The 23,512-nt window shown below is 44.5% G+C and overlaps 1 protein-coding gene across 1 annotated transcript in view; it reads left to right on the top strand.

The window, feature by feature from the left end:
- Positions 1-23,512, top strand: part of Slc12a8 (solute carrier family 12 member 8) — a 163,053-nt gene that overhangs the window by 122,991 nt on the left and 16,550 nt on the right. Inside the window, 1 exon segment of the mRNA XM_028886362.2 lies at positions 22,580-22,677. Coding sequence (XP_028742195.1) covers positions 22,580-22,677 — 98 coding nt within the window.

The following is a 23,512-nucleotide window of genomic DNA, read 5'->3' as shown; positions in this document are numbered from 1 at the left end:
TTTCTTCTACAGTATTTTCAAGTGTATTATGTATATTTCGTTAGTTCATTTTCCAGCTTTCTTTTGCATTTAGTCACCTAAAACTGTTTTTCTGCTCTTGACAGGGCTGAAAATACAGGAGTAGTGTGGGAGTCAGCTCCCTTCCCAGGGCGCTGCACACTCCAACCAGTCTCCTACTGCTGTGGCTGTCAATGTTTATGTTTGTTAAGAAATGTCCCACCTGTTCACTGATTTCCTTGATAATTTCCTGAAGCTCTGCTGTCTCCCATCCCCTGCTCTCCCACTCTATCTTTTTTAACAGCCCTTTCTTTTCTTGTCATCTTGTTCTCCTTTCTGGAACATGTCACAAATTCATTTCCCAGTTCTTCTGGTGATTTTTGTTTTAAATGTCGCTTGCTGTGTCCGTCATAATGGGCTTGATTACCAATAACAAAATCATAAGACAGTAGTGATTTAACTTGCCTCCTACAAAAGGAGCCTGAGGTGGGCACAGCAACTCCACAGTCCTGCGTCTTTACCACCCACACTTAGCAGGTTGTTCTGTGATCCAAGGTGGGGCTGCTGGAGGCTTGCCGTTACATCATACCCAGGCAGTAGAAGAAAGAAAGAGGCACAGAAGACGAGTCTCCAAGCTGTGTCACATGGGGCCTTCCTCGAAAGCCCATTCTGCCTTGCTGTGTTTCCATGGTTGGCGTGCAGTCACGTGATATGGTTAACACGCCCTCAAGACAGGGCTAGCAGATGCCTTTTTACCCGGTGTCTTGCTGCTTATAAAATGATGCGTTGCGTTTGGTTTCTTCACCAGGAAGGCGGGAAGGTGGAATCTGTGTCTGGGCCATGTTGTACTGTTTCTGATCTCCAGACACTGGGTTGTAACCTGACTTGTCCATATCTTCATTTTCTTCTCTTACTTTGAATATCATCCTTGTTTGTTCTGTGGATATAGCTGCTTCAGTTGTGTCCCTGACAAATATCACTTCCTCCCTGTGAAAACCTTTCTGCCCTGCAATTTCTTCCTGTTTTCTCTAGATTCTTTTCCTTTGGTGTCCCCTCCCTTCCTCTGTCCTGCCTCCCCTCTTCCCTCTCTCCCTCCTCCCTCCCTCTTTCTCTCCTTCCATCCTTCTCTCTTTTATTGCAAAGACAATATAATACTTAAAGACAGTATAATACTCTGATCACAGTTTTCCCTTCATCATTTCCTCTGTCTTCTCCCTCCTCATCCATCCAACTCCATACCTTCTTTCTTTCTCTCTCTAGAAGACAAATGGCCAATCAAAACCAAACTAGAATAAAAACAAAGCAAACAGACAAATGGGGGGGGGCAGGGAATGCAAAGAAAAAGCATGAGAAACACACACACACACACACACACACACACACACACACACACACACACGTCACAGAACTGAAAACCACAAGAGATAAGCAAAAAGCCAAGGAAGGTAAAAATGCTCAAAGCAAAGCATTATGAGACAAACATCTCTAAAAATCCCATGAGTTCATTTTGTGTTGGCCAGCTATTACAGGTCTGGGGCCTCCCTTAAGTGTGGCTTGTTTACCCAGTGGGGTCTAATTGGAGGAAACTCATTTTTCCTTTGCAAGCAGTTATCAATTGGAGATAGCTTCTGGGTTAGGGATGGAGGCCCAGGTCCATTTCCTTTCTCAGTGCTGGGGCCCGATCTGGCTTGGACCTGTGCAGGCCCTGTGCATGTTGCCACGGTCTGTGAGTTCATGAGTGCACCAGTCCTGTGGTGTCTGGCAGGCTTGGTCTCCTCCATTCCCACTGGCTCTTCAATCTTTCTGCCTCCTCTTCTGCGTAGTTCCCTGAGTCCTAAGGGGAGAGGGAGACTTGAACATGACATCCCCCTTTTAGCACTGAGTGTTCCAAGGCCTCTTACTCTCTGCACAGTGTCCTGTGTGGAGTCTGCATCAGTTCCCATCTCCTGCAGGAGGAAGCTTCTCTGATGCTGGCTGAGCATGACACTGAGCTATGGGTAGAGCAGAATGTCATTAGGAGTCATTTTATTGCCATGTTCCATCAGCAGAATCATAGTCCTTGGTTTCCCCCTAGGTCCGTGACCTATCTATCTAGTCTCAAGCTCTTGGCCACCCAAGCGTTATCAGGCATGAGCTCTGTCTCATGCAGTGGGTCATATCAAATCAAATCAAATCACATAATGGTTGGTCACTTCCACAACGTTTGTACCACTATTGTTACCAGCATATCATGAGGACAGGTCACCACTGTAGATCAAAGGTTTGGAACTGGGTTGGTGTTTACCTTTCTCCTTTGGTAGTGTGCAGAGTACTTTCCAGGACCACAAACACTAGTCAGTAGGGGTTACGGCTCTAGTTAGGCACCATCTTGACTCACTGCATTTAATGTGTTACGTAGATGATGTCTTAACAATAGGGCCTTACAGTCAGTTTGTGGAGAACAAGCAATAGCCCTGGCAATAGCCTGAGTTGTTTGGGAGTTACCATGTTTCACTTGGTGATGAGAGAGGTCTAGTTGGGTCTTTGTCTCCCTTGTTATTTGGTGATTCTATTTAGATTTCATACATATGTAATATATATAACATTATATATTATATATAATATATATTAAAGCTACTGTAGCAGGTTTCATTATAACCCTCAAATGGCCCTTAGTGTTAGCTTCCCCTCCCTGTATTTCCTCTCTTACCCCCTCTTTGCTACCCCTCTCCATTTAATCCTCCTGCTCCAGTCTCCCCACCACCCCCTGTCTCTCCATAACTGTATATCCTGTTTCCCCTACACTAGGGGTTCCTTCTACCCTGCCTAGTCCCTTACTCTCTACTTAACCTCTGTTGTTATGCTGATAGTAGCATTTCTATCAAAGGCTTAAAATCTAACATCCAACATATAAGAGAATACACACCATATTTGTCTTTTAGGGTCTGGGTTATCTCACTCAGGATGATTTTTTTCCCATCTATTTACCTAAAAATTTCAATTTTTGAAAGCTGAGTAATATTCCATTGTGTAAATGTACCACAGTTTCATTAGCCATTTATCTGTTGATGGACATCTAGGTTGTTCCCAGTTTCTAGCTATTATGAATAGAGCAGCAATGAACATGGATGAGCAAGTGTCTCTGTAGTAGGATGTTGAGTCCTGTGGGCATATCTAAGAGTGGAACAGCTGGATCTTGAGGTAGATCTAGTCCCAGCTTCCTGAGGAACTGCCACGCTGATTTCCATAGTGGCTGTACAAGTTTGCACTCCCACCAGCAATGTGGTGGTTTGGAAGAAAATGGCCCCCAGAGGGAGTGGCACTATTAGGAGGTGTGGCCTTGTTGGAGGAAGTGTGTCACTGTGGAGGTGGGCTTTGAGGTCTTATAGATGCTCAAGCCATGCTCAGTGTGATATTCAGTTCACTTCCTGTTGCCTTCTGATCAAGATGTAGCCAGCACCATGTCTGCCTGCACACCACCCTGCTCCCCACCATGATGATAATGGACTGAACCTCAGAAAATGTAAGACACCACCTCAATTAAACGTTTTCCTTTATAAGAGTTGCTGTGGCCAGTCAGTGGTGGCGCACGCCTTTAATCCTAGCACTTGGGAGGTAGAGGCAGGTGTAGCTCTGTGAGTTCAGGGCCAGCCTGGGCTACAGAGTGAGTTCCAGGAAAGGTGCCAAAGCTACACAAAGAAACCCTGTCTCGAAAAACAAAAATCAAAACCAAAAAAAAAAAAAGAGTTGCTATGCTCATGGTGTTTCTTCACAACAATAGAAACCTTAACTAAGACACCCCATCCTCTACAGCAGGAGCTGTCTTTATTTTTATTGCCCTCAGCTATTCTTACTAGTGTAAGATGAATTCTCAAAGTCGTTTTCATTTGTGTATCCCTGATGACTAAGAATGCTGAACACTTCTTTAAGTGTTTCTCGATCATTGTGTTTCATCTTTTGAGAATTCTCTATTTAGTTCTGTACCCTATTTTTTTTTTAAAAAAAATTTATTACTGGGCACTATGGGGCTCCAGCCCCTCGATAGACCCTTTCCAGGGTCCAGAAAGAATCTACAACCAGTTGATAATTTAATTTTTGATGAAAAGAAATGAGTCTATGCACACGAAACCCCTTAGTCCATACACTATTCTTCTGAGTCAGTTCTCTCTCTACACAGCTTCAGTTCTGTTCTCGTGCCTAGCTCCTTTCTTGCCTGATTTCTCTCTTCCTTTATCTGCTGTCCCCTCTAAGTTCTATTTTAATTCTGTCATCTTAGTTCTGCCCCATGTAGGTTCCCATCCATCTAGTTCTTCCCCCCATCTCCTTTTCTCTCATCTTGTTCTTCCTCATCTGGCTCTTCCTCATCTTCCATCTCATTTCTCTAGTACTCTCTTCTAGCCCTTCAATCTAGTTCTTCCCCATCTCAGTTTGTTCCTCTCCAGTTCTTACCCATCTTCTTCCATTCTCTTTTCTCTTCTGCGTCTAGCCTTTCTCTGAAAATAAAACTGCCCTTTTATCCCTTTGACCCTTAGCTCTTCAAGCTATCTCTGCTCCTGCCATTTCTGGCAAGTGTGCTCCGTCACTAGGCAACATGGCTAAGCAACTTGCATAACAGCTAGATGTACCTGTAAGTTGGAACCCTTTGGTTCTGAGTTAGTTGTTAAGGGTGGATCTAAAACTAGAGATGAGACTTTAGAAAGGAGAAAGTTAAACTTAGTTGGCACATCTGCCAGGCCTTCCCACAGGTAGTCTGGACACTTATGTCTGTTCTTAGAGAATACAGAGATATCTCTGATAAGGTACTTTCCTCCATCTGGGGATGGACCTGGCCGGATGCTGCCAAAGATGATAATTACAGGGAGGCTTGAACTGGGGTTCTGGCAGAGCATAGCTGTCAGTGCAGAAGGTTATCTAAATATTCCTAGAAGTGGTTAGGTAAGGAGTTAGCAGTTATAAAGTTAGTAAGGCTGTAAGAAAGGAGGGTCCGAGCTAAATTGTGCAAAGCCATTAGGTCCACCTGACCTAGGCGGTGTCTGGTGTCTCCGTGTGGAATTTACCTTAATTTGGGAGACTTACTATGAGGTGGTTTGGACTGTTATTCCTGTTAGTCCTTGAATGTGGCTAAGGGAGATATCTGATTCCAGCTAAAAGGAGAAGAAACGGATGGGCCTGAGGGAAGGAAGTCTTTCCTGAGGAAGGAAGTCTTTCCTGAGGGAAGGAAGTCTTTCCTGAGGGAAGGAAGTCTTTCCTGAGGGAAGGAAGCTTTCCTGAGGGAAGGAAGTCTTTCCTGAGGTTGTTCTCCAAATACCAGGAATGTGTATGTCCAGAGAGTGATCAGTCCACACTGTTAGTCCTTCTTAGAAAAAAATCAATTGGGAAAGCTATGGAGGCACACATGATTTTCATAACAGAAGACAGCTGATATATAACAAGCCAAATAACACTAAATGCTTCCTCTGAAGGAATTCCTTGATCCCTTCAGGTAGTGGCTTTGCCATAACCAGCTGAGTTCTTATAATATATTTCTGTGACCCGCAGCAATTTATTTCTTTAAGTATTTTATGTATATGGGTGTTTTGTCTGTATGTACATTTGCACTCTAGAAGAAGGCATCAGATCTCATGTGACTATAGTTATAGATAGTTGGGAGCCATCATGTGGGTGCTGGGAATTGAACTCAGGACCTCTCGAAGAGCAGCTCTTAACTGCTGAGCCATCCCTTCAGCCCCTTACACCCCATTTTTAAGTGGGTTATTTGTTTTTGTTGTTGTTTTGTTTTGTTTTTTTCAAGACAGGGTTCCTCTGTGTAACAGCCCTGGAACTCACTATGTAGGCAGGCCTTAAACTCAGAGATCTGCCTGCCTCTGTCTCCCTTTAACTGGGATTAAAGGAGTGTACCACCACCACCTGGAGGGTTATTTGTTTTCTTGATGTACAGGGTTTTGTTGTTGTTTTTAGTTCTTTATGTATTTTAAGTATTAACATTCTATTAGATGTGTAATTGGTATAGATCTTTCCCATTCTATAGCTTGCTGCTTTGTCTGAATGAGGGTGTCCTTTGCCATACAGAAGCTTTTCAGTTTTATTAATTGTTGGTTCTAGTGCCTGTGCTATTGGTGTTCCATTTAGAAAGTCTTCTCCTGTGCCAGTGAGCTCAAGACCACTCCCCAGTTTCTCTGCTATCAGATTCAAAGATATATAAGAACTTATGTGGATGTCCTTGATCCACTGGAGTTGAGTTTTGTGCAGGGGGATAAATATGGATCTATTTGCATTCTTCTACATGCAGTACCGTTTGTTGAAAATGCTGTCTTTTGTGTGTGTGTGTGTGTGTGTGTGTGTGTGTGTGTGTGTGTGTTTATATGAAGCTGAAATTGCCCTTTCAGTTTCTGTGAAGAATTGTGTTGGAATTTTGATGGAGATGGCTTTGAATCTGGACATTGCTTTAAATAGGATGGCCATGTTACTATATTAATCCTGCCATAGATCCATGAGCATGGGGGTCTTCCCATCTTCTGATATCGTCTTCAATTTCCTTCTTCAGTATCTTAGAGTTTTTATCAGACAAGACTTGCTTGGTTAGAGTTGCCCCAAGATATACAAAGGTTATTGTAAAAAAAAAAAATACTGCTTCCCTGATTTCTTTCTCTGTCTGTCATTTGTGTATATGAAGGCCACTAATTTTTTTGTGTAATTTTGTATCCTGATATTTTGCTGAAAGTGTTTATCAGCTATAGAAGTTTCCTGGTGGAATTTTTTAAGGTTGCTTATATATATACTATCATACGATCTGAGACTAAAGATTCTTGACTTCTTCCTTTCCAATTTGTATCCCCTTGGTCTCCTTCAGTTGTCTTATTGCTCTGGCTAAGACTTCAAGTACTGTATTAAATAGGTATGGAGAGAGTGGATAATCTTGTCTTATTCCTGATTTTAGTGGAAATGCTTTGAGTTTCTCTCCATTTAATTTGATGTTGGTTATGGGCTTACTGTAAATTGCCTTTATTATGTTGAGGTATGTCTCTTGTATCTCTAGTCTCTTCAGGACTTTTATCATGAAGGGGTGTTGGATTTTGTCAAAGGCCCTTTCTGCATCTAATGAGATAATCATATGGTTTTTGTCTTTCAGTTTGTTTATATGATAGATTACATCTATTGTCTTATTATGTTGAAACCATCCCTGCATCTCTGGGATGAAGCCTTCTTGATGTGCTCTTGGATTCAGTTTGCAAGCATTTTATTGAGAATTTTTGTTATCTATGTTCATAAGGGAAATTAGTCTGTAATTTTCTTTCTTTAGATGGTTCAGGTATCAGGGTAACTATGGCCTCATGGCCTCATAAAATGAATTGGGCAATGTTCCTTCTGTTTCTCTCTTGTGGATAATTTGAGGAGTATTGGCATTAGCTCTTTCTTGAAGGGCTGGTAGAATTCTGTGCTAAAACCATTTGGCTTGGGCTTTTTTGATTGGGAGATTTTTTTTTTTTTTTTTCCGAGACAGGGTTTCTCTGTGTAGCTTTGCGCCTCTCCTGGAACTCACTTGGTAGCCCAGGCTGGCCTCGAACTCACAGAGATCCGCCTGGCTCTGCCTCCCGAGTGCTGGGATTAAAGGCATGCGCCACCACGGCCCGGCTTTGATTGGGAGATTTTTAATGACTGCTTCTATGTTGCTCGGGCTTATAAGTCTGTTTAAATTGCTTATCCTATCTTTAACTTTGGTAAGTGGTATGTATCAAGAAAAGTATTCATTTCTTTTAGATTTTCCAATTTGGTGGACTACAGATTTTTAAAGTATGTCCTATGATTCTCTGGATTTCCTCAGTGTCTGTAGTTATGTCCCCCTTTTCATTTCTGATTTTGTTAATTTGGATACTCTCTCTGCCCTTTAGTTAATTTGAATGAGGGTTTGTCAATCATTGATTTTTCTCAAAGAACCAACTCTTTGTTTCATTGATCCTTTTCATTTGTTTGTTTCTATTTTATTGATTTCTGCCCTAAGTGGGATTATTCCTTGCTGTCTGCTTCTTTTGGTTGTTATTTCTTCTTTTTGTTCTAGAGCTTCCAGGTGTATTGCCAAGCTTTTATTAGATCACCTGTTTATATTTTCATGGTTACAACTAACGTACACTTGGTCTTCTGTATCCGTGGTCTATATCTGTAGATTTAATCAAATACAGAAGAAAAGTATTTGAAAAAAAAAAGTTAAATTGCCACTGTCCTTTTTTGTATTTAGTCCTGTGGTAATTGCATCTATACTGATAATCAAACATTATTATTCCTTTTTAGTCTTACTCATTAAATAATACAATTTGGCCGGGCGTTGGTGGCGCACGCCTTTAATCCCAGCACTCGGGAGGCAGAGGCAGGCGGATCTGTGAGTTCGAGGCAGCTGGCTACCAAGTGAGCTCTAGGAAAGGCGCAAAGCACACAGAGAGACCCTGTCTCGAAAAACCAAAAAAAAAAAATACAATTTGATAACTAGTTACACAGCATTATATTGTATTTTTAGGTGCTATATGTAATGTAGACATAATTTACCATGTTAGAGAATGTGTAGGTTCTATGAAAACACTGCATTTCATATGTGAGATGTGAATTTTGGTATCCATGGGGATCCTGAAACAAGTTATCAGTGGACGACAAGGGACAGACGACCGTCCTGAGAACCATTTGGAAGACCTGAACGTAACAAGGCCTGTTGTTTGGGGGAGCCTTACTGCAGAATGACTGGGAGTAAGCTGGCCTCTTCGCGGACCCAAATGTGAACAGCTGAAGGCTTTCTCCGAGGCTCTCTTATTCCTTTTGGGTCTGGTCTGCGGGGGAGGGGCGACACAGATGGCAGCTTGCATTCTGGGAGTGAAACAAGGGAGTTGGCAAGTCCTGCTGTGTAGGGCCCAGCCCTTCAGGCCCCCCATTTCCTTGTTCCTCTGTGTCAAGCACAGACACCATGGCTGGCTTTCTTCGGAGGATTGCAAAAGCAGAGGTCGGTCCTTGGCTTGCTGGGAGAGGAGGGTCTTCGTCTACAGCAGAGACAGGCCTGTCATCAGCCAGCTGGCCTCAGCTCTGCTGACGTCCTCCAGGGGGAATGGCTGGCTTCTGTCAACACCATCTGTGGGGCCCAGAGATGCTCCACATAGGCTCCCCTCACTGTTACTTCATGTTCTAAGACTCCCTTCTCTCTCTGCTCTCTGTTTTTGGGTTTATGCTCATTTCAGTGCCTTTCTGTCTTCTGTGTGGGTTTTCCAGACAGACATGTGGTCAGTCTGTGAGTTAATTTTTTTTTCTACTTCTCTGTCATCTCTCTGTTTATGCGGATGCTCGTTCATGTGCCATGGTGCGCAATGCTGGTGCGGAGGTCAAGGGACAACCTGCAAGAGTTGGCTCTCTCCCTCTACCATGTGGCTCACGGGGATTGAACTCAGGTCACCAGGCTTGGCAGAAAGGGCCCTTCCCTGCTGAGTCACCTCGCTGGGCCAGTCTGTGATCTGTAATGAAGTGGGTACTGCTGTCCAGGCTTAGCCCTGCCACGGCTTTGGACGACTGTTCCCTCCGTCTCCCTCCCTGCTACCTTTTCCTTGGCACAGCCTCGCCTCGCCTCCTTCTTGGACTTTTGCCAAGTCCCCAGACTAGAGTCCTACCTCCAGACTCTCCCCCGCGTCTTCCTTGAAGTGCCCATGGAGTGACTTTTCTTTCTTGCTTAGAAGCCTCTGTGGACTCCCAGCCTTTCTTTCGGAAGTCCAGATCTGTGTCCTCGGCACAGTTCTTCAGCCCTGCCCTCACCTTCCTCTGGGCCGCATAATCCTGACCACCCAAGTACGGAGCATCACAGTCCAGCCCAAGCTAAGGCCCTGAATCCATCCCATTCTGCTCCATCCTGTCTTTCACAGCCCATGCTGTCCCCTCAGACTGTTTCTCCTCCTCCTCCTCCTCTCTCTATTTGGAAAACTCTGACGCTTAACATCCATCTGGCTTTTTAAAGACTTTCACCTCTTTTGAGGACTTAGAGAATTTTTCCACTGCAAGTGAAAACACTTGATTCCTAGGAGACGCCTAAGTCCTTATCACGTTGTGTTAGACATTTATATCAGGTTTGTTCCCACAGTCATATTCAGGCCCATTCATCTGCTTGTCTTAAGGAAAATAAACACTCATTTTCTTTCTCCTCCACGGCCCTGGCACCTCTCTGGATCACACCCTGGACCTTTTGACCTTTGTGTCCATCAGTGTTCCCTCCTAGTCCAGGGGACGAAGCAAACATTTGGTAAGGTTTAGTAAATGGATGAACAGTTGAACAGATGTGGCCCAAAATGTGAACCACTGATCATTAAACTAGACAAGAAGAGTTAAACTGTAGACAAACATAGTCTTTAATAAGCCAAAGGCCATCAAATGATAAGAATGAGTCGGAATCAAATACTCTTGATTGCGTGGGTCAAAAATAACTTGGGACTGTATTTTATACCTTACATACACACAGAGTCCTTATTTTTACCAGCTGGGCAAGAGAGATACTCCTGATTTTCATCATCAAAGAAGAAAGGAGCTGATTAACTAGAAATAGAAAAACATTTGTACAATACAGTGTCACAGAAGGGAACGATTATCCTGCCAAGCACAGCTGATAAAAGTGTACCTTCTAAAGCACATTAGTCTTCAAAACAGGAAGGTCAGGCTCCAGGTTCTCCTCGGAGGTCAGGAGACACGAATACACAGTTTACATTGGAAACATTTGGGGCCCAGATCCATTCATATCCATTCAACATTCAACAGGATTTTAGTCTTTTTTCTTTTCTTTCTTTCTTTCTTTTTTTTTTTTTTTTTTTTTTTTTTTTTTTTTTTTTTTTTTTTTTTTTTCTTTCTTTTTTTTTTTTTTTTTGAGACAGGGTTTCTCTGTGTAGCTCTGGCTGTGCTGTGACTCACTCTATAGATCAGGCTGGCCTCGAACTCACAGAGATCTGCCTGCCTCTGCCTCCTGAGTGCTGGGGTTAAGGTTGTGTGCCACCATTGCATGGCTCAGAGTTTTATTCTTAGGTATATATTGCCCGTACCTAAAATTAGCAATCCTGTTGAGTGAGTCCCATGAGATTCACAGCAGTAAGTCTTTAATATGAATTATTTTATCCTGAAGCACAGAGACAGGCATTTGCTATTAGCCTCTTATGGATGATAGAACAGAAGCATGGAGAAGCTGGGTGCTCTTGATGTCAAACAGTCAGAGTATGAGCACAGGTTTGTCTGATTTCAAAAGCATGGTACTGAGTGCTTAGTGGTTTAGAGCACTTACTGCTCTTCCAGAGGACCTGGGTTCTATTCCCAGCACTGACATGGCAGCTCACAACCACTTGAAACTCCAGTTCTAAGGGATCCAATGTCTCTGCAGGCACCTGCATGCTGTGGTACACATAAATGCATGCACACATACACATACATTAAAAAGAATAAAATGCATAATACAGAAGTGCATGCCATGTGCTGAGGGTACCTATTATGAACTAGACTGTGGTATGGATTAAATGAATACAACCTAAATCATTTTTTAGACATCGCTGAAGCTGTGTATAGTGGCCCACACCTGTAATCCCAGCATGCAAGAGGCTGAGGAAGGAAGATTACTAGGAATTTGCAGCCAGCCTGGGCTACCTCGTGAGTTCCAGGCTAGCTGGGGTTGTACAGTGAGATACTGTCTCAAACAAAGACATGTCTGTTACATCAATAACAATTTAAATAAAAGGCACATGTGTGCTAACCGGATACAATTTGCTGTAAGCCACATCAGTTCATTCTTCTTGGGTCCATTGATTCAACTTTTTCGTCAAATTCAAGAGCACGTTGACCATTGTTTCAAGTGTTTCCTCCAGCACTGGCTTTCTCTTGTTCCCATGGAACTCCTGTTGCACGTCTTTGGACTCTGTCATTGTCCCACTGGTCACTGAGGCTGTTCCTCTCACCTCTCTGTTCTTTCTGTAACTTCTGCTGATCTGTCTTTCAGTTCACAGGCCCTTGATTTGCTGTTGAGTCCATCTAGCAAGCTTTTCACTCCCGTCTCTGTGCTTCTTAGCTGGACGTTTCATTCTGTCCTCCTTTACGGTCTATAATTCTCCACTGATAGCTCCTGTTCTTAAGGCTGTTGATGTCATGGGCCTGAGGCCACTGGTGCTCAATTTTCCTGTAGTTCCCTGCATGCATTTACAATGAGTGCCCTTTCTTAAATTTAACATGTGGGCTTACCCATAGTTTCTTTCACTTGATTTTTGTTTTCTGTAAGGATGGATCACAGTTTCCTGTTCCTTTGCATGATGTCTTATGATTTGGGGTTGAAAACTGGACCATGTACATAATGTATTGCAGCATCTCTCACTTTAAAATCTTGTAAGTTTTTGTGTATTGGTTTGCTTGTCTGAGTAAAATGTCTGGATCTGACTGTGGGATAAGTCTCCCTGTAGTGTATGTGCTGCTGCTACTGTCTTTTTTTTTTTAATGTATAGTTGTGTTTTGCCTGTGTGAGGATGTCAGATCCCCTGGAACTGGAGTTACAAACAGTCGTGAGCCGCCATGTGAGTGCTGGGAATTGAACCCTGGTCCTCTGGGAGAGCAGCCAGTGCTCTTAACCTCTGAGCCATCTCTCCAGTCCTGCTGCTCATGTCTTTAGTTGGCTTTATAGTCTAGTTTTAATCTTTCACTTTTGAAGCCCGCTCCCCTCTCCCAGAAGGCGGTTCTGGTGTCTACAAGGTCCATAGACTTCTGCCACCTGCAGATGGACTTGTGCGGGGGCTGGGAAGCCTAATTAGTTTGGGATAGGTCTCCAGTCTTCCTTGGCTTTTCCATTTTTCCAGACATCCAGGCCTTCCCAGTCATCCAGGGAAACATGGGAGCTATCTGGTCCTGCCGCGTCCTTCCAGGCTCTCCCAGTGAATTTCTAGGCTACTCTTGGGCCTGACCGAGTCTCCCTCCTCGAATTAGCAAAGTGAAGAGGTGACAGATTCCCCATTTGTTTTTCCTGTGCCCATATACTTAGCTTTAAAAGCTAGCTCTCCTCCCTGATCGGAGTTCTTTGTCCCCTCCAGAAGCTGGCAAGAAGGCCACAGAATCACTGTCAGTATCTTAAGCTACTGTTTTGTTTTGAAGTGTTTTAAATTTATCCTTTGATAATTTCATATGTGCACACAACATGTCTTGATCATATCCAGTAGTTTTTTGGTTTGGTTTTTGGTTTTCGTTGGATACTTGGGATTGAGCAAGGGCCCTGGCTATCTCAGGCTATCCCAGGCTATCCCAAGCAAGCACTCTACCACTGAACAACAGCCTCAGCATTGTTTTTACTTTTTATTTAGAGATAGGATCTCACTAAATTCCTCATGCTGGCCTTGAACTTGTAATCCTCTTGCCCTTGTCTCCTGAGTATGTGAAACTACATTCCTGCTATGCCACAGAGCCCTACACTCCAGCAGGTTTTGAAAAATGAGTGCTTTTTAATTATTTTTCTCATGTGGTAAATTTCTGAAGCCCTGGAATAGTTGTGTGTGTGTGTGTGTGTGTGTGTGTGTGTGTGTGTGTGTGTGTGTCTTAACTTTTTTGTATTTTACACTTGTTTTGGGGGAGGAAGACTCACTGGTCTCTTCATATTGTCATAGCTGAATGTCCCTCTGGTTCTCTGATCATGGAAAGCGATCTTTAAAGATGTAACAAGAATTGGAAAACTGTATCATTGACCCGATGTGGAAAAATCGGCTTGGGGAATTGGGTATCAGGGAAACAACCCAACCCAAACAGCAAGCCAAAAAATGTGTTCACGATTGTTATGGTGACATGGTTTGTACTGATGACAAGCCAGAAATAAATGTTGAGCATTTGGGAAGTAGCTAAGCAAATTGTAATATCAATATGATAAAAATATCCCGTGGATTTTATACACACTTGTGCGGAGACTGTAACAGCATAAATCTTTGGTTTCTATATGGGGCTTAGGATCCTGTGTTTATATATTCCAATGAAGATACAGAGGGAGAGCAGTGATGTGTCTTAGCAGTCGAGTGCTTGCTTATCACACACAGGCTCTGGATTTGATCCCCAGAATCACAAAAAGAGGGGAAGTGGGAGGGAGAGAAGGAGTCCATTTTCAAAGATGGTTTAGTAGAGATTTTAAGTAATTTCTACACAATTACTTAAATTCTTGACTTAAAAATGGACACAGTTGGGTTCCCCATGCTTAAAACATTTGTCTGTGCATGAGCTTCATAAACATAACACGTCATCGACATACCACTGGATTTGAAGTCAGCACTATGTATTGTTTATTGCTTTGCTGTTATTAATGTGTATGACGCACCCTACCACTTGCTCGCTTGGTGCTTTCCAACTGTATGTTTGAGAAAGTACAGCTGCCTTCCTGGCTACTATTCCCTAGGATTGCTGGCCTGAGGAACTAGCCCCTCCCCCTCAAAGGTCTGTGAGATTTGCTTCTTACAGTACAGTGTGCCAAGAGGAAAACCCCCCTTAGTCAGTCCGTAAGGGAGCTGGGGCCTGGTCATCTAGAATTATGAGTGACCGCTTGTTTGTCACACTGTGCAGAGTCATTGAGGAGTCTGCTGAGAACTGTCCCTTCCATGGTGATGACTACAGGGACAGTGGGATGCACACCTCTATTCCAGCTCTTGGGAGGGAGAGACGGGGATTGTAAGTGGAAGACCAGTCTAACCAGTGACTTTGAAGTCAGCCTGAGCTATGTGAGACTTCATCTCAAAATAGCAAAATCAAAACAAGGCTGTCTACTTGCCAAGGGAATAAACCCCTTCCTTCTCCTTCTCATGTTCTTGGACCACTCCCCCACATTCCACACACGCATACCCCACATACGCACCCACACATACACACCCACACCCCCATACACTCACACATACATATCCCCCACACCCACACCTATACACCCACACTCACACATGCACACCCACACACATGCACACCCACACACCCCCCCCCCCCCCCCCCCCCCCCCCCCCCCCCCCCCCCCCCCCCCACACACACCCCACCACCACACATACACCCCCCCCCCCCCCCCCCCCATACGCACCCACACATACACACCCACACCCCATACACCCACACGTACATACCCCACACATACACACCACACATACACACCCACACATACATCCCCACACTCACATTCACACATGCACACCCATACACAACACCCCACACACATGCACACCCACACATACACACCCACACAAACACACACACCACACACACACACATCTACACCCCCCCACATACCCTCTCACTCACACACCCACACCAACACACATACACAGACCCCCACTCTCCCACTCCCACATATGCACCCGTACACATACACACCCACACATACTTCCTTTAGGAACAATACAGACACTTCTTTTGGCTTGCTCTAGAGGTGTGTCCTGATAAGCCCTTAGTAACTTGAAGATATGGTGGGTGGAAAATGCAGGGAACACACCCAGCCTACTGAATACCAGCCTCAGCAGCACAGGCCTGCTAAATGTCTTGTTGCCCTTCATGATGATGGGTTTGGATGGAAACTCTGGTACCATGCAATACGAGAGCATCATGCTGACCCAAGGACCAACCCCCGCCCCCCCCCCTCCGCTAAAGCCCAGTTCCCACTGGATGCACCTTGGACTAGCAGACAAATCTAAGCGGCACCATCTGGAGTCAGGAACTAATTATGTAATTGAGGTTGTATAAGATCAAGTGTTGGGAAAGAGAGAGCTTAACATCTGACACATCTCAGAGAGGCAGAAATGTGCATTCTTGGCCAATAGTGTTTCTTCTGAACTGAAAAGGCAACTGTATTTCATTAAGCCTGTGATTGAAAAGAATGAGTCACAGAATGACATGTTAAAATTACACATCTTAAGTCATAGCACTCATAACCAAATTCCTTCTTTAAAAAAAAAAGTCATGGAACCAGGCATGGTGGCTCATACCTGAATCCCCACACCCAGGAGACTGAGGCAAGAAGATTCTGAGTTCTAGGCCCACCTGGCTTTCATAGCTAGAATCTATGTCAAAAAGAAAAAGTCATAAAGCCATCTGTTCAAACCAATGGTAAATCTTGACAGCCTTTGCTTTAATCCACAATTAGGAGATGTACTAAGTACTTCTTATGCACAAACTCTTAAATGCCTGGAGGTTTAGAAGAGGCTATTTGTCACTGGAATTCAGATGTGTGGAACTCCAGTAGAGTGCTTGTAAGCACACAAGGAAATCAAATGGGTTTTAAGAGCATGAAGAAGATGTCTTTGGGGCTTATTGGTTCAACCACATGTAGGGAGCATCCCCATTCCGCGGTCCATTTTAAGTGTTGGAAGAACATGCTGAGCAGATGCAGGAAGGTTTTGGTGTCATGGAGCTTTCCTTCTTGTGGGGGAAGATGCATAATTAGTAAACATACATTGCAATTTAAATGGTAAATACAATAAAGAGTAAAAAAAAAAACCAGATACTGGGACGTAGACTGGGGTTACGTCAGTTACTTTACACATTGCTGAGGCAAAGATACTTCACAAGAACAACTTAATTTACGGGAGAAAGGGTTTATTCTGGCTTCCAGTTCAAGAGTGGAGTCCACTGTGGTGGCAGGAGCTTGAGGAGGCAGCTGGTCAGGGCATCCACAGTCGAGCAACAGAGAGTGAGGAGGCCCACTTTTCAATTAGCTTCTGCATTTTCACCTCGTCTGGTATTCAAGCTCAAAGAAAGGTGCCATCCACTTTTTATGATGGGTCTTCTCACCTCAATTAACCTAACCTTGACAATCCCTCACAGGCATGCTAGGGCTTGTTTCCTAGATATTCTAGATTCTGTCAAATTGGTAAAGAACACTAACCGTCCCTGGCAGGAAGGAAGGTGTGGCATGTCACTCGCCTTTATCAAAAAACATCTTGTTGGGAGATGAGTAGGCTAAACTGTCTAATGAAATAAAAACATAGTGGTCTGCACACAACAGAAGGTTATTTCTTGATTGCATTAACAATCTAAGAAGAGTGTTCCGAGTCTGTGAGAGGTTCTTTTCCATGTACTGCTTCAGGGAACCAGGCTCCTTCGAAGATCTGAAGACACACAGACCCCAGGACCTTGCCATGCTGACATCATGGCTGAGTTACACATTTAGATCTCAGGCAGAGGAAAAACAGAAAAGGCAAAGGCCTTGGCTCAGAAGTGACATTCTCCATGGCTGCTCTCTCTTGGTGAGATCTTGGTCATGTGGCCATGTAACTCCAAGAAACCCTTAGCAGTAAGGTAGCTGTGATATCCATCACAGGACCAGCCGCAGTCAGCTGATGAAGGAGTGAAGTGTCTTAGACAAGGAAGACAGCCAGAGAGGTGGTGAGGAATGATCATATTCAGAATCTACTGGACTTACAGATGGAATAGAGGTAGACGGGGCAGAAAGAGAAGTCAGCGCGGATATTAGCTGTTTGCAGAAATCATATCACTGACTCGGTCTTCAAAGAGACTTGGGAAGGATAGATTTCTGTTTCAGCCTTGTTAAGTTTGAGGTGCTTAGCAACCTACCCAGGAGAAGTATTAGCAAAGCAATTAGATATGAAAAACTTAAGTTCAAAGGTGATCTAGACTTGGAGTTCTTGTTGTGTGGCTAGCATTTAAAGCACAGGACAAGATGAGCTCTCTTAGAAGTGGGCACATAGCGAAAAAGAAGGGTGCTAAGGATTGGACATGGGGGTGCTCCTGCATTTTTGAAGGAGGAGAGGATATAACAAAGGGGACTGAGAAGAGGGGGAGAGGAAAACAGGAAGGTGGGTGCCCTGGAGAAGAAAACATTTCAAGGATATGTAATGATGAACAGGCATGAATGGGGTTTGAATTAGGTTCAGATCTTTGGCAAGCTCAGTAAGAGTACTTAGTGGAATCAGCTGTCTCCAGAGTGGATTAGTGAGGCCATATGTGATGGTACATGCCTATGATCTCAGCATTTGGAGGCTGAGGCAGAAGGATTGCAAGTTTAAGGCCAGCCTGGCTACACAGCAAGACCCTACCTCAGAAACAAATGAAGAAGGGATTGAAAACGTAATGGGCTCTGGATACTGAACAAATAAAATGGTAACGGAGGTTTGCTGTCAGAGAAAGGGCTGTAGCTCATGAGTAGCCTGGAAGTACTTGTTTAGGTGAGAGAAATGCATGGCAGTTGTATGTAATAGGACTGATTCACAGGGGGATAGGAAAACTGGCAATGTGAGAACAAAGTTCTGAGCAGACCAAAAAAAGCACTGGATCCAGGTTGTACTGAGTTGGGGGAATGTCTCTGAGGAAGAGGGGGACTGAGCATGTGCTATGAAGGGGGGCAGTGGAGCAGAGGGTGCAGACCCAAGTGGGCCGAAGATACCGTGAGCAGAGGATGTGGAAGTTCTGTTTGCTATTTCAGACTTAGGAGAAGGAGTTGAGTGGACAAGATCACTGAGAAGCTAACATGGAAGCAGATGTGTGTGCTAGGGAGCACCGGCATGCTGTGGGATGCTCTGTATGTCCTGTGGGAGCCCGTTCTCGGGTTCCTTGTGGCGTTACCCAGCAGGTCCGCATAGAGGATGATCAGGACCACGGGCCTGAGTGCAGGTGTCTGAGATGGTCTGCACTTGGCTGTGCTGGGGGATGGTCTGTATGTCAAATTGCTCTGATTGGTCAATAAATAAAACCTGATTGGCTGTGGCTAGGCAGGAAGTATAGGCGGGACTAACAGAGAGGAGAAATAAAAGAACAGGAAGGCAGAAGGAGTCACTGCCAGCTGCCGCCAGGACAAGGTATAGATTTGTAGAAATGGATTAATTTAAGCAATAAGAACGGTTAGCAAGAAGCCTGCCACGGCCATACAGTTTGTAAGCAATGTAAGTCTCTGTGTTTATTTGGTTGGGTCTGAGCGACTGTGGGACTGGCGGGTGAGAGAGATTTGTCCTGACTGGGGAAGGCAGGAAAACTCTAGCTACACCAGCAGTCTTAGACCGAGTAACCTGTGTTAGCAGTGTTGTATTACTACCACAACTGCATTACAACAACTGCATTACCGTAATAGCCGCATTACTACAACTGCATTACTATAACACCCCCATTACTACAACACCGGCATTACTACAACACCCCCATAACTACAACACCCCATTACTACAACACCGGCATTACTACAACACCCCCATAACTACAACACCCCCATTACTACAACACCGGCATTACTACAACACTGCATTACTACAACACCCCCATTACTACAACACCCCATTACTACAACACCCCATTACTAAACACCCCATTACTACAACACCCCATTACTACAACACCCCATTACTACAACACCCCATTACTACAACACCCCATTACTACAACACCCCATTACTACAACACCCCATTACTACAACACCCCATTACTACAACACCGCATTACTACAACACCCCCATAACTACAACACCCCATTACTACAACACCCCATTACTACAACACCCCATTACTACAACACCCCCATTACTACAACACCGCATTACTACAACACCGCATTACTACAACACCCCCATTACTACAACACCCCATTACTACAACACCCCCATTACTACAACACCCCATTACTACAACACCCCATTACTACAACACCGGCATTACTATAACACTGGCATTACTACAACACCGGCATTACTATAACACTGCATTACTACAACACCGGCATTACTATAACACTTGATGTAACAAACTTAAAAAGACCTAAGGTTCATTTTGGCTGACAGTTTGGGAAATTTTCACCCATAACCAGTTAGCCCGTGTTTGAAGGCCTGTATCACGATGACCCTTCATGACCGGAGTGTGTGTTGGAACATAACCACTCACATCATGGCCAGGCCACCAAAGAGAGAAAGAGGAGGAAACCAGCGTCCCTTTCAAGAACATGCCTCAATGACCAAAAGACCTTGCACTGGACTCCTGGTGCTTGCCATGGTGAGCTTTGAGAGCACTAAATGTCTAAACTACGGCAGCACCTGAGCTAGGTAAAGATGGTAGTGAAAACAGGAAGTAGGAAACAGCAGAAATATTCCAGGGTCCTTCTATGGACCGGGAGTGAAAGATGGCCGAACAGATTAGCTGAAAAAATATGATATGCGCACACACACACACACACACACACACACACACACCACACACATACACACATACACACATACACACACACATATGCCACACACACATACACACATACACACACACACATGCCACACACACATACACACACAAACACACACACACACACGCGCCACACACACATACACACATACACATACACACACTACACACACACACACACACACACACACACACACACACACACACACACACGCCACACACACATAAAAAGTATTAGTTACCTGTGATGACAACTCTGAAGTGTGGCTAAGGAGGAGAAATCCGAGTGAGTGAAAGAAAGATGGATGGAGGGAAGCTTTCAAGGAGCTGAGAGAGGAGGGTGTTGAGGGTGTTGTTTCTATAAGAGCTGCCAAGAACGGAGGCGGAGTGCTGACAGAGAAAGATGCAGATCACGGCCTGAAATCTTTACTCAGAGATAACCAGGGAGATGGTGAAAGACTGCGACGATGGAGGGCAAACTGTCGGACTTGCTGATGCTGTTACGAGTACCCGAGGAAGGCGACCTCAAGGGAAGAGTTGTCTTTACTCTTCGCCTGACTCTTTAGTGGTTTCAGTCTACAGCTGTCTTGTGTCGCCTCTGGGTCCGTGGTGTCGCAGAATGTCACGGTGGCAGGAGAATGCGGTCCGGGCTGCTCACCTCATAACAGATAGTAAGCAGAAAGAGAAGGACAGGGGACACCACACCCTCCTCAGAGGCACGTCCCCACCCGAGTGACCTCTTCCCTCCAACTCAGACCCAGTTCTAATGGCTCTCTTACCTCCTAATAATGCCATCGGGCTGTGAAACCATCAGTGGTTAATCCATTTATGACATCATGATCCAACTGCTTCCCTGAAAATCCATCAGCAGGCAAATAAGCCTCCATGAGTACACCTTCAAACCATAACAGGGTGTGAAGTAATCTGATTAATCTGACATACTTTGGAGGGGCTAGGTCTGGTGTGGGTTAGTCTGGTTTGGTTTTTGCTTTTAAGTCACAGTCTCTTCGTGTAGCTCAGGCTGGCCTAGAATGTGTGGACCTTCTTTCTGCCCTAGCTTCTTGAGCACTGAGATTATAGGTTCCAGCGCCACAGCGGTCCAGAGGGACTAGTTCTAGAAGGCACAGGGCCCAGAGAAGACAGCAGACCTAACACTGAAACACAAAGCGATTGCCAGATGTGAGCCCTGGCCTCAAGATCAACATGGATCCTGTCCCCCTAGAAGCATGTACTCCAGGGGGCATAGACACATAGAAATAAGTATATAAGGACACGGATGCAAATGGCGGTACATTCTGTGAAAGAGGAGGTGGGACAAAGGAAATGTGAATGCTATGAGGAATTAGATTGTTGTGATAGGGATGAACTTCTGTGAGACAGTGATACAGACTATGACCTGAGGGATAGATAATAGGCAAGCAGAGAGATAAGGGGTCTATGAGAAGTGGATCCCAGCAGGATTCCCGAGGCCTACCCATCCAAAGCAGTCCAAGGAAAGAAGAAACTTGGTGAGTGAGACAGGATCAGGGCACGGAGCGAAGAAGGAAGGATCGGGAGAGGGGCTGGCACAGTCTTTGGCTGAAGAATGAATTTGATGATGGAAAGTAAAGAGTTAAGGGATTGACACATTGCCTGAGCAACTAGCTATGGAAGTTTAGTGTCAAAATGAGGCACAAAGTTAATCCAACATTACCAGGTGTTGGAATCACCGTGCACAGTGGAGCTCATGGTGATTAGAGCACATTGTTAAACAATCTATATGCATTTTCATGGTTAAATGAGCATGTCTGGAATCATGTAAACTGAGAAGGCAGAAAGCTAAATTAAACATGCAACTCTGAGGAGCTCTGATGTGCCTGAAACCCATGATGAAGGGAGTGGAATGTGTATGTATTTGCGCTCAGATCTGTTTGTCCCCTCAGGCTCTTCTTTGCCGGAGGAAGGAGTAAGGGGAGGGTCCCCCTAACCCATCTCCTTTGCCAGCTTCTGGTCTGTATCTGAGGCCAGGCTAACTTCAATGCCCAGCTGGTAGATGGTAGCAAAAACTGTCCTGTCATAGACAAAAGCCAGCCTGGCCCTCTAGTTGGGTCACATTGGGACCCAAACACCAGGTGTCCAGCTCCCTGCTTCTGACCACCACCCCCCCATCTGAAAGAGAGGGAAGATCTGAACTTGGAGTGCCCCCAGATGACAGATACGGACGAATGTGTAGTAGGCTTGGGGAGGCTCCCACTTCTAGTCTGGCCTTTCTTCGAATTCTTTCCAGGTCTGTGCCTGGTGTGAGGCCCTAAGCCCTTCATCCTTCCTTCTCTGTGAGCAAGTGCTTGGAGCTAGCTCTATGCTGAATTGCAAAACCAGGGCCCATGAGCCTGTAGATATTTGCTAATAAAAATAGAGAGGGATTGGTAGTAAGTCCATAATGAAGGATTTGGCTAATTCATTTTTTAGATTTCGTTCTGAAATGCAGACTTCAGGAACAAGAGGTCCAGAGGAGACCAAATGCTTTCTACACTTGCATGTGTAACCCTTGGGTCTCCCTGTTAGGGGTAAGTCCATCTTGATCTCAGTGTCCTGAGAAATGATTCAGGTGAAGGGGTGTGTGTGTGTGTGTGTTGTGTGTGTGTGTGTGTGTGTGTGTGAGAGTGAGAGAGAGAGAGAGAGAGAGAGAGAGAGAGAGAGAGAGAGAGAGAGAGATTTGGGGAAAGAAAAAGTGCTAATTAACATCAACATGATTAAATTGCTTGCTTTATTAGAATTAAGATGAGATCGCTATGACAAGATTTACATTTAATCAACCACTCACTTTAATCAATTATCTACTTTTTAACTAATCGTATCTGATAACCCCTGGGTTACTAATTTCATGCTAATTTATTGATTGTAGGGAGGAGTGTCAAATAGTGTGATAATTAATCTCAAATGTCAACTTGATAAGATCTAGAATGGACAGGGAGACAGACTTTGGGGCTTGTCTGTGGGGCTTATCTTGATCACTTGAGGTGGGAAGAACTGCCCATTGTGGGTGGCACCATTCCTTAGGCTGGGATCCTGGACGGAGAAAGTGAGCTGTACAAGCATTCCTTACTCTGTGCTCTGGACTGTGGGGACAGTGTGAATGGCTGCCTCAAGTTCCTGCTGCTGTGACTCCCCGCTGTGATGGACTATAACTGTGAGCCTCTAAACTGTGAGGCAAATTAGACCCTTTCTCCATTCAGTGACTTTTGTCAGGATCGTATATCACAGCAACAGGAAAAGTAACTAAGACAGAGTGTCTGCTTGCTGGTGGTTTCGACTAAGGGGTTACCTTCAAAGGGTAGTTCTCCCAAAACTTGCTTGAGTATGTGTATAGTTAGTGACCCTTTTCATTCAGAATCCAGAATC

This window comes from Peromyscus leucopus, chromosome 12 (genome assembly GCF_004664715.2).
Source record: "Peromyscus leucopus breed LL Stock chromosome 12, UCI_PerLeu_2.1, whole genome shotgun sequence".
Taxonomy (NCBI): Eukaryota; Metazoa; Chordata; class Mammalia; order Rodentia; family Cricetidae; genus Peromyscus; species Peromyscus leucopus.
This window is presented reverse-complemented; position numbering and strand designations above follow the sequence as displayed.